The sequence below is a fragment of the Parasteatoda tepidariorum genome, chromosome 2 (genome assembly GCF_043381705.1).
Source record: "Parasteatoda tepidariorum isolate YZ-2023 chromosome 2, CAS_Ptep_4.0, whole genome shotgun sequence".
Lineage (NCBI taxonomy): Eukaryota > Metazoa > Arthropoda > Arachnida > Araneae > Theridiidae > Parasteatoda > Parasteatoda tepidariorum.
Genome location: NC_092205.1, coordinates 30,757,280 through 30,769,898, shown reverse-complemented (window position 1 = coordinate 30,769,898; position 12,619 = coordinate 30,757,280). Strand labels below are relative to the sequence as shown.

The 12,619-nt window shown below is 30.6% G+C and overlaps 1 protein-coding gene across 2 annotated transcripts in view; it reads left to right on the top strand.

Moving 5' to 3' along the window:
- Nucleotides 1-11,974, top strand: part of LOC107454965 (uncharacterized) — a 53,201-nt gene extending 41,227 nt beyond the window's left edge. For both annotated transcript variants that reach the window (XM_016072337.3, XM_021147498.3), the window contains exons 9-10: nt 673-933; nt 8,766-11,974. In XM_016072337.3, coding sequence (XP_015927823.2) covers nt 673-933; nt 8,766-10,308 — 1,804 coding nt within the window. In that variant the 3' untranslated portion in view covers nt 10,309-11,974. The remainder of the gene's footprint in view (nt 1-672; nt 934-8,765) is intronic.
- The last annotated feature ends 645 nt before the right edge of the window (nt 11,975-12,619 follow it).

Genomic DNA, 12,619 nt, shown 5'->3' with positions numbered 1-12,619 from the left:
GATTAAGCTTTTGTAGTAGATTATATAAACATTTTATCTTAACTAACATTTTTTTAAAATTTCCAATGAGCTGCACAATCAGTCTTGCCGATGAGCAGACCTAGTGCGTTCCCCAGAGGTGGTATCCACTCTTTCAGGACCACCACAATGGGTGAGATACCGTTGGTCATGTTAATTTGGACGTCTAGTTTCTGCCACACTAGATGGCAGCACCGAGACTCTATTTGGATGCTAAAGTGCACTAGGAATTTAATTTTGCCGGAAATGCCAAGAGCCAATTAGGCACTCCAGGGATCTTTTACATGCCGCATAATCATGCGTCATGGCCGCTGAGGATTTTCTGCATCCCGAAAATCCGGTGTCTGGGCCGGGGATCGAACCCGCAGACTTGGGCTCAGAAGGTCGTCTTAACTAACATTTGACATTAGCTTAATTAACTATTGGAAGTGATTAATATTGTATCTTTTATGGATTTTTCAATAGAAACCCAAAGAAGGCAACTTACTACATGAAAATCCAACTATTGTGTCAAAAATTTGTTCGTGACAACAAAAATGTTCATATTCGTCATGGGATAAAGTTTTATTTAATATTTTTCTTTCCATTATAGTAAGATTAAGGGAATTTTTTGTTTGATGACATCGAATACTTTATTCATTTTTCTTTTTCCAGAGTTCCTATGGAGCAGCAGGGAATGGTTCTTCCTGACATGTCAGAAGATGATGATGACGGCGAGACAATTAGTGAGGTTATGGGTCCAAGGCGGCAATCAATGTTTAGTTTATTCCAAGGCAGAGACTCCAAAGGTGTAAGTCCGGCTAGTAGTTACACTAATTTAGACACCAGATCCATCGACTCAATAGATTCTGATCTGAGAGACCCGTTGCCATACAAGTCGAATTCTGGGGCCAAGAACGCTTCAGGTACCTTGGGGTAAGACCATGCCCCTTTAAACTTCTAATATTAAATTTATCAACATCAAGCTTAAAAATCAGTCATTTAAGAATGTAATCCCAAAAGTAAGGTATCCTATATCCTTTTGTTTAAAATATAAATAAATGTTATTTTTCAATAATGTTTGAATTATCTTAAAAGCTGAACATTCATATGCTGCTTTAATTAATCGCCTTTTCCATCGGTGTATATTTGGCGGCGTTGTAGTAGTTTTTGTATGCCCATGTCATTTATCAGTTCATAGCATGTCGTTGGGATAGAGATGAATCTTGTCTTCAACCACGTCATCTTTTTTGTTGTTAGAAAGCTTTAAAATCCCCTCAATATTAGAAACAAATGTTACAAGTTAGAAACTCCAGTCAGAAATTGCGTGCAATATCCAAACTATCGTATGGATGAGTGAGAATATCCTAGTCAAACTGTTGCAGAAGAACGATGGTTTGTTACAGGAGGGATTTACAAAATTTCTTATTTCTCTTGCTTTTTATTCATCCATTCACAGCTCGCTGTACTCGTTTCCATCAATCCATTTATAACGTTTTTTTTTCGCGTACAAAAACAGATTTTCTGCGCCTTAACTCAGCATTTGTTGGTAAAATCATATAATCAAAAACGTTGAAAAAGTGGGGTAACAAACAAAAATGATTCACTGCTTCGCAAACTTCTAAACATATTATTTTTTGGATTATCTTCGTACATCAAGAATTCAATTAGTGAATTTGAAGCAAATTGACGCATGGTTTGCAGTTCTCTTAATGTATTTAATAACTATCACTTGACTTCGTTTCACTTGGCCCAAAGAATCTAATATTCTTTAAGTAAGTTTATTTTTTGAAAAAAATAATAAGTCTTTAAAAAAGCTTCTTATACAACTTCTCTTTTTAAAAAATTTCAAATACTAAGCATGATATAATGCATTGAATGATTTATTGCAAACAATATAAAATAACAGTGAATAGAAACTTGTGCAGCAGGATGTCCAATGAAGGGTCACATGTCCAAGTACTTAGAGATGTTGACGGCAATTATGATAATGTTAATATAAACATCAGTGTTTAAGACACAATTATTTTAATCAATCAATTTAGTAATACATTTGCAATAAAAAATTTTTAAACTGAAGGTTACTAAACTGATAATTTTCAACAAAAAAAGATATTTTTTTATAATGAAATATCACAAAATAGATTTATCCAAAAAGAAAAAAATATGAAGATGGAGGAAAAGTTGTAGGTTTTTTTTTTATCACATGAATCAACACGAAAGTTTATTTCAAAATAAATGAACTGTTTAAGAATGAAAGTAAAAGATAAATAAACATTTCATTAGCAGTATAAATGCAAATTAAATATTTTAATGGAAATTTTTTTACGGAGTCTTTAAAATAAAACAAGCCATTATAGTTCAAAATAAAATCCAGCATATAGTTGTTCAGTTCAGTACAGTTTAACTTTAGAACATTTATACATTTAGTGAATTATGGGAGAGTATAATAAATTACTATTTGGTTGGGGTAGATACTAATGGACGCCCGGTGGCTGAGCGGTAGTGCTTCGCGCTGTCGTGTCACAGGTCCCTGGTTTGATCCTGGGGTCGGGCAAGGTTGACTCAGCCTTTCATCCCTTCAGTGGGTCGATAAATGAGTACCAAGCATGCTTGGGAACTAAACACTGGGAGTTCCGCGTTTGGCTGACCACCTAACCGGAACATCTGCTCCTGCACCCCAGAGCCCAAGGTCAAGAAAACTGAGATGGGCACAGAAGGCCTTGGCCCTCTATGGGCTGTCGCGCCACTGAGTTTAGTTTAGTTTAAGAGATTTTATGAATGTTAAATCTTAAACGGTTTTTAAACAATGAACAGTTTTAGAATCCACGTTCGAATCTCGCGTATTGTAATAACATTGTATTGTAGGGGTACGTCAAAAAAGATTACTGTCAGAATGCCCGATTCGAAATTCGCGAGTCCTTATAATATCGTATTAAAAATATAGGGATTTTAAAAAACACTTGGAAATCTGACAATAACTACCAAAAACATAATTGAAAAAGCTCTCGGATTGAAATGAAATGAACGAAAATAAGACGCTTCGTAAGTGACTGATTACTAAAATTCGAAATTCCCGCATCGTAATTGTGCCGTATTAAAATTTTTTTTTACTTTATAACCGTCGTTTAACAGCCGACCCAATTTTGTGCTTACGTTTACTAATGTTCAACTCCGTAACCTTGTAATTTTGAATCCAATCTAGAAGACAAGGAAACTCCTGGAACAGTATCCTCAGAGGTATGATTTGTTATGGGAACATGGATCCATAGCATAAGGACTCTGTGATCGGACAGATTTAATGCGCATCAGTTANTAAATTAAGCCGAAAAATTAGTATTTTGATTAATAAAACGGGATATTTAGAAATTAGGCTGTGACTTAATGTCACAACCTCTTGGACATGTGACCAGTGCCCTGCCAACCAAGCTATCCCGTCCTGTATTAAATTGGGATTTTTTAAAACTTTTTTAAAGATCACCATCGAAAAATTATATATTGATTTAGAATATATTGAAAACCTAAATCAGCAATTCAAAAATGTCCCTTTTTTATTTTCTTAAAAAAAATAAATTATTTTTTATGTTTAGGTGCGGGAGAACTGGCAAGCCGCAGGTTGTGCACCTTTACCTTAAATTAAATTATGCTATTCTCTTCTAGTTCCTGATTATATTAATTTTACATAACAAGAGCTGGCACATAGATTTGAACTATGATACTAGACATAAACAGTCTCTTGCTGATTCTACTGATTTTTAAGCTTGATGTTGGAAATTAATGTTGCAACATAAATTTCACAACAGGCATTCTGCTATTATTGAAAAACATTTATCTTAAATAAGAACAAAAGATATTATTAGCGGGTGTTTGATATTTAAATAACAAAACATAATAAATTTAAAAAAAAAAATAAACTCTTGAAACATGTCAGAAAGAAGAAACACAACTCATAGATAAAAGATATAAAAGTCTAATTTTGAGTGAAATCGATCAAAATAAAAAAAAATCTCGTTACCGTTATGTCCCAAATCGTCATGGAAACTTTTGATAAAAATTGACTAAAACAAATTTTTTTTTCTCCAGAATTTTTGTACCAAAACTATGATTTAATGAAAATTGCGTAATTACAGATGATAGCTCTTATGTTAAAAATATCTATATCTTTTTTATTTATGATCTAATTTTCTTAACTTCTTCATTCGAAAGAAAAAAGTCAACATTATGTAATTAAAATACAAAAATGCTGAAAATTATTATGCAAGTATTTAAAAAGCTTTATAAAAATAACTTTTTGTGGAATTTTTTGAGCAAAATCAAAGAATTTTTATTTGGGAAAAAACAACTTTCACCACTTCAATTTTTTTTCTCATAATACTAAATATCAAACTTTTCAACATAAAAATCAAGAGTTTTTTTTTTTGGTCTTTAGCCAAAATACTTTCAGATTTTTTTACAGCACAAAAACTAGGATTTTTTATATATATTTCAATATGAAAAAATTAAGAAGTTGTATTTCGTTTTTGATCAATAAAAGATTAAAAAGCGTTTTTGAGTCAAAATACTTCAAGATTTTCTATAGCCCCAAAACAAAGTTCCTTGACCTCATTTTTTTCGAATATTGTTAAATTCTGTGTTTTTCAATATGGAAAAAAAAACAGAAAAAAACAATTAGATTGTGTTGTTTCATTTTTGTCTAGAAAAAAGTGGTTTTCAGTTTTTTTTGCATTGCACAAATACAAAATTTAAAGGTCTCAATTTTCTTCTTATTATGTTAAATGTCATATTTTTTTCATACAAATACCTCAAGATGGTGTTTTTGCCCATGAAAAAAAATATAAAAGTGGTTTTTAGCCAAAGTAATTCTGGCACAAAAAGGAAATTTCTTGATCTCATTTCCCCCCCACAATTTCATTATTGTATCGCACTTTCTGCAGTCCAATATTTGTCACCTACAGTTGATTATTTTTCAAATCCTTTCATGTCGTTACATTAACAAAATGTGCTTATATAAAGTTATACTAACGATATATTTTATAAACAAAATGAATTTCTTAATCGAATTTTAAGGATAAAAACACTAATGAATGACCGCGGAGATTGGTGAGCTGAGCCCGCTAATGTCATAAAAAATCTGATTTATTTTGATTAAAAAAAACTTTTTTTTAATGACCAAAAAAATACCTTTTTGAATTTTTTTATATTTAAAGTATGACGTCGTTTCACGTTATGAAAAAAAAATGGAATGGAAAAATGGACTTTGTTTCTATGCTATAAAAAAAATTCTAGAAGCAGTTTGGCTAAAAAACGCTTGACCAAATACAAAAAACCCTCTCTAGATTATTTTATGTTGAAAAGTGATATTTAACATTATGAGGAAAAAAATTGAGGTAGTGAAAGCTTTTACTTCCCAGTAAAAATTTCTCCAAAATATTATTTCCTTCCTACTTTTTAAAAAAAAATATATATACAAATATTTCCAGCATTTTAATACCTTGATTACATTGTGTTAACTTCTTTATAATGACGCAAAAATTAAGAAAATTGGCTTATAAATAGAAAAGATGCAAACAGTTTTAACGTATGAGCTCCTATCTGTAGTTTCCTTATTTTCGTAAATTGAGTCAAATAGCAAAAAAGGGCAGTAATCGTAGATTTGGTTTGAAAACTCTGAAAAATTTATTTTAGTCGTTTTTCATCAAGATCTTTTCTACAAAAAGTTTTCATGAAAACCTGTGACACGACGGCAACAGCCACTGGACAATCTTACTTGGAATGAGCCAAAAAGAAAAAAAAATCACATTACGTTATTACAACGTCAGTTTTCTTTCAGAATTATACTTTCCTATTTTTACTATGATAAAACTATTTATTAAGATATATATGATGTACAGTGCGCAAAACAATATAGATATATATATATCATCTTAAATAACTATTAGTCTATTGGTCAGATTTTCGCAAACTAAGTGACAAACTTAATTGTTCAAAACGGTGACCTGAAATATGCTAATTGAACAGTGTTAATTATTAATTAAGTTATAGAAACAGATACAAAAAAGTACTTTCTCTGAATAAACATGATTTTTGATCATAAAAATTGCCACAATTTGGAAAATATTATCTCAATAGTTTTGTCAGGAAAGCTGTCGATAGTTTGGGCTCTAAATATTAATTTCGCTTTATGCGCATTAGAAAAGTTTAAAATTGTAAAATTCGTTTTTCCTAAAATAACGTTGTATCCATGCAAAAAATAATTCTTTATTATTTTACTTAATAAGGGTAAAAAAAAATATTGAATTGTAAGCTAAACAAATCTTTATCATTTTAAACTATAATTTTAAGTGATATAACACACAATTTGAGCAAAATCACTGCAATAGTTTCTGAGTTATAAAGTTTCTAAGAAGCTTCATTTTAAAAATTCAGTTTCTCAAGAACTACTCGGGTAATTTCATTCAAATTTTGTATTTTGTCATTTAAAATGATGTAAACATTTTTCTACACTACTATTTAAAGTTTTTTCGCCTATTATGAATTCATAAAAAATTATAATTAACTAGCAAAGTTATTTTTTCATATGGATATATTTTATATCTTTGTATAAACTAAATTTATAGTTGTATTAAAATTTTTTTCGATACCGCTAGAAAATTATAGAGTAAGGTGCAATACGTAAAAAAGGAAAATTAACATTAAGGACTCTAATAACTTTCAGCTGCTACTTAAACTTAACTATTGGGTCATTTTCCAAACTGCGGTTTTCCCCTCTCAATATTTTAATAGTTAAAAAAATCTTAATCTGTCGAAAAAAAGAGATGTTTATTCAGAACAGGTACGCTTTTGAGCTTAATTCTGTAACTCAATTAATAGTTAGCATTCATTAGTTAGCATATTTGAGGTTGCATTTTTGTACAATTATAATAAGCACTCAGTTCGTGATAATCTAAACAAAACGTATTAAGCGTGATCTTTTTTTTTTTTTATATTTTGCGCACAGTTCTCTCCCCTGTTTGCAATGAAATACACGCTAGAAAGCTCAGTTTTAAATAGTTATTTTATTTTCAAAACTATAAAATATTCAAGAATAAACAATTTGGCGTACATGCATCGAACAGCGACAAAAGATTACAAGCTCGTGCTGCTGAAGTCCCTAACCATAGAAATAGACCACGGCTTCTTACACCCGCTGCAGGAATTATCGAAGGTAGTAGTCACCCTCGTCGGTGATATATAAGATAAAATATTTATGAGTGTGATATAAACTGCATCTAATTAACTAAGAAATAAGACCATAGTCTTCAAATGATCTATGTATTCAAAATAACATTAATTATTCCTAAATAACAGCTTTAGTGTTTAAAATAAAAATCAAAACGTAAAGAGAGAGTCATAGAAAATTGTTGAAAGTTGCTTTTTTTTGAAAATATGTGGCATCTAATAAAATTTCAAATCAAGCACGAGCGTTTGCAATCACATGATATTTAAATTTCTATTAAAGTTGCGAGATCTCAGAATCAAAAGAGGCCAAAAGTCAAATCTCATCGTATGTATATTATACTCTCCACGGCAAAAACTGGTAGCCCAGTGGCATGCAGAGAGGGTGGTGAAAAGGGCAACAACCTTAGGAATTCAGCCAAAGGAGGCATCGATCCGATAACAAAGGATACTAAAATTTTGCATGGAATCTATTATTTTTAAAATAAAATTAAGTTATTGCGTAACACAAATTCACAAAAATAAAACAGTTAATATGGAATTAGTTTTGCATAAAGTTAAATTTTTCTTGAAAAAAAAAAAAACTTTTTTTTCTTTTACCCCTTCCTTCTTTTCACTGATTACACTTCTCTTTTCAGGGATATTTAATCGAAGAACTAGCCCACGGCATCCACCAACCACTGCACGCCACTGTGGCAGCCAAATTATGACTTCAGTAAATCCGTAACTACTAAAAATAAGTTTGAAAATTTAAATGAAACACCAGATGTAAAACCTTTGGAGGAATTTTTACTTCAATGTAAACAGTTATGAGAGAAAAATGTCACAGCTTTTTATATTTTTTAAAAAATTATTTTAATATGAACCATGTGGGCTATTTGCCATGGGTTCCTAACCGGGAAAAAGCTTTTTTCTAATTTTAGCAAATTCTACTTTAACTGTATGATATTTGAAAGCTTAATGAAAAATAATGAATTACGGCAAAGATGAGAACTTATATTATTTGAAACCAAATTTTATTTTAACTTATCAAAACCTCTTTGTTAACTTCCAAGCTTTCGGGAATCCAAGGAAAGTTATATTTTTTAACAATAACATCTTGAATTAATCTAATGTTATTAGGATTAAACTTTCGTTTTTCTAATATTTGTTTTCAAAGTTTGAAGAAAAAAAATAATAAAAACTGAAATTAGATCAAACTCTTTTTAATATAGTTTTTATGGAGGAAATAGTTCATTGAAATTTTTCTCATCACTGGATTTGAGGAAATTATAGCTTAGGTTTATCTTAACTTTTGAAGACAGCAGTTAGAAGTCGGTATTATTTAACAGAGTAATTAATCAAACTGAATCATAAAAAAAAAAAAAAAAAAACCTTCTTAAAAAAAAAGAGTAAATTAACGCATTTTAACTATTAAATAGGCTGAATTACATTTTAGGGATTTAAAATTTGTTTAAGAAATATATTAGAATTTCGTAAAAAACATTTACAAGCTGTTTTTTAAATTATATTTTTACACTAACTAAAATTAAATAATATTTTTACAATTTCAGGGTTGATCAAGATTCTCCTTATGTCATTGATATGGCTATGGCAGAAGATGACGAAATCGTGCTGCAAGAGGTGATAGTGGATAAAGACGGAGAAAGAACGATACCGAAATACACCTCTGATATTCTACAAATTCCAGGTTCATTTAAAGATGGATCGAATTTGAAAGATTCTAAGCCAAGATTTAATTTATTAGGGAGGCTAAGTCCACAAATAGCACCAAAATTTCCTAGAGAAAAATTAAAGAGTATGTTTCGAAAAAGAAAACTTTCTACAGCTATTCCCTTTTATAAAGTAAAAGAGGTTCGTTTTAGTGGGGACACTAAAGATGAGGAGACACTAAAAATGTTGGATGAGGACTACGAGATACCAGTAGAAGTAGCAATTACTTTATCTACACCTGAACTTACAGAAGCTGAAAAGGAAACAGGAACTCATCCTTATTACTACACACAACAAAGTCTTGTAACAGAAAAGAGACTTGCAGCAGGTAAAGCTATGATAGTTAGGCAGACTAGTTTAATTAGATCAGGTTCAGAAGAAGATAGCATAACTAAATTTAGAAGACTTCGTCCAACACTTGTTAGATCAAGTAGCTTACCAAATATACTACAAACAGATTCAACTGTTCCATACATTCATGATCCAATTATAATATCTACTTTAAGAAAGATATCAGAAGCAAAAATGAAAGGTAAACAGCGCAAAACTCGGAAAAAAAGAAAAACATCTCTAATGCCAAAAGAAAGCAAAGAAAGGATAACGACAAAATTAGAAAAAAATCAGGATTTAGACGCAGAATCTTACACAAAGAACACTTTACCCCAAATTACTTTAACAAGTTATGATCAAAAATCTCCAGAACGTTTAGACTTAGCAACATCAGCCGGTTCTAGTCATTCCAATAACCATCCCGTTGATGTCCATAGTGATCCTAAAGGTGAAGTTCATACTAAAGAACAAGCTCCTCTAATGAAACCAATAAGGACAGAAAAAGTCAAAACAGTTGACGATTGGAATATACTAGCAGAAGCACCAGATCAGCACTCAAAAAGTAAACCTCCAGATACACCGCTAAAAATAATAATACCAATAGAAACTTTGGTATCTGAAGAAGAAAGGCCGAAGAAATTGCCGTTTAGAAGAAAATCTCCACCTCCACGAAAAAGACCAGAAACCCTCAGTTTAGCAGCAAAGATAGGCGTAAGACCAACGAAATATATTGCAGGTATTTCTCTCAAAACCACAACACCAGGAACACCAGATTCTTCGCCAACTAAACCTTTCGACATTCCTAGCTCTTCTAAAGTTGCGCGAAGTACATCGTTACCAAAATCATCAATAAAACCTGGTAAATCTTTAGGTAGTAGTCCAAAACGTTCCCCAAAATTAGACATTTCGTCGCCAACCTCACCCGAAATTCGAATAGATGTTCCATTTCAAGTTCAGGGAGATAGTACACTTCAAAAAGATTCCCAGTTAGCGCCTTCATTAGATCCATTACAACGCCAAACTTTTCATACAAAGACTAGAGATAAGAAGTGACCACTACTCAAGAGCTGAAGATAAAAGTGAAGACAAGTCTTGCATAAAAAGGCTTAAAAATTAAGACTCGCCAGGTCCTCCCACGTGAGATGTTCCTTGCAACAGCGATCGGGAGGTTTGAAGAAGTAAAAAAGTCTACAGAAGTCACTATGCTCTTTATAATTAAAAGACCAATCGTGATTCGACCGTTAACGATATACGACATCGTTAACTGTTGTCTCAAAGTTCAGACTTCGGAAGTAAAAATGAATGAACCACAACGGAATAGATCTTTGAAGAGATTGTAGCAATATCATGGATTCAACTTTGAAACAAATACTTGAATAAAACATTCAAAATGATGGTTCAAACAAGAGTTATCCTAAAATAATCGGACATCACACAAATTTTAAAAGCAAAAATGAGGCATTTTAACTTAGAATAGAGATTAAGAAAATACTGAATCAAATTATAAACTAACACTAAAAAAACATTAACGATATAAAAATTTTAATAACTATGAAATATTTATAATTAGAGGCTACTAATTTGAAATGAAGTCTTCACTGAAGAACAGTAAACACTAGGACTCAAAACTGTAAAAGCTGAAACAAAGAGAAAAAATTCAGGGATTTCCTTCATTCCTGTTCATTGCATCAAGTATTTCTGTACAGATTTTCTATAAAATCAGCACTTCGTTCATTAAATGAAACAATGATTCTGGAAGGATCAAGGGAAGTTACTAGGATTGTTGTTGGTTGATTTATTGTACCAATTTCAAATCATTATTTATAATTCACAAGTCATAACTGCATAGCTGCCAACTTGTTAAAAACAAAAATAGGAACACAACGCATAAGCCAATTTGGGGTAATTGTGACACAAAGGGAAAAACCCTGAACATTTTTTGTGTAAAAAACTCGATATCAATTTATAAACCATACATGTTTCATACTTCACATAAGTTTCTTGAACTAACATTTTTAATTAAATTACTTACTAATGAAGAATATCACGCCATTATAGTAACTAATTCAAGAAAAAACTTATTTCATACAAGAATCGCGATATTGGATTTTAAAATACGAAAATCGATGTTATATATTACAACCGGCTGAGTACGAATCGAAATATTGGGTTTTAAATATGTGCCGTTACTAATCGCAACATCTGGTTTCACAACTGGATATTAGATTTTTAAGTTGAGTGAACAGGAATTGCGATGTACGATTTTTAAATCGCGTGAATACAAATCGCAATTTTAAAATCAGGTAAATACTAAAATCGATTATTAGCAGATTTCAAATATTCAAAACGGCGAAAATTCGCCAAACCAAAATAATCCACTTCGCGAAAGAATCATACATTTGTAAACGTCTCGTTAACAGGATTTAGCACAAGTTTCAAAATTTTGCCAGATTATAAGTTTTTGATTCAGGGAAGTCCACAAACCAATGGTTTTGAGATATGCGGAATATGGCGATATTCGTAAGAAATTCAGTATAAGGAGTGAAAAGGCGCGGGAAAACCGAAAAATCAAAACATTTTTACCTAAAATCATACTTACGGAATAAGGCAAAAAATTAAGAACACAATTTAAAGGAACAGTTGGCAGCTGTGTAACTGAATGTGATATTTGAATGAATATTTCTGTTATGCAATAAAATTAAATACATATAATTTCAAATATGCCTTTCAATTTTTTAGTAGCAGAATACAAAGGGAGAAATTAAGGATACGAACCATGCTCAAAATATGAATTTCTAAAATACTAATTTTTGAAAAATCTTAAGTATTATATATTTTTGAATAAAAAAATCTAAAAACTCGACAGGTATAACCTTTTATTCCAATTTTTAAAACAATCAATGGAATTGGTGGGAAAGGGTACCACTATTTCTGGATTAAGTTTTCCCACAAATATGGATTTAGGTATCCAAAAATAAACACATTCTGGGTTTTTTGAGATTCTTCAAAAAATATTTTAGGAGCAATCAATATTTTTATTTCATGAACACAAGTAAAAATCCTTTGACATATAAAAATTGTAAACCTAAGAGACACTATATATATATATACATTATTAAATAATGTATAGAAACTGTTCATTTATTATTAAAAAAAAATTCAAAAAAATTAGAATACATAAAATTTATTTGCTCTCATATAAATTCCAGTAATATAAAATATACAACTGAATTTTTATAATTTAATAATGAGGGAATACTTCTTTAATTACTAAGTTAAAACAACTTATGTAACCATGCTAAGCTATTATAGTTGTAAAAATATAAAATAAAATGGTCAAATATTTCCTTTAATAAGAATTAAG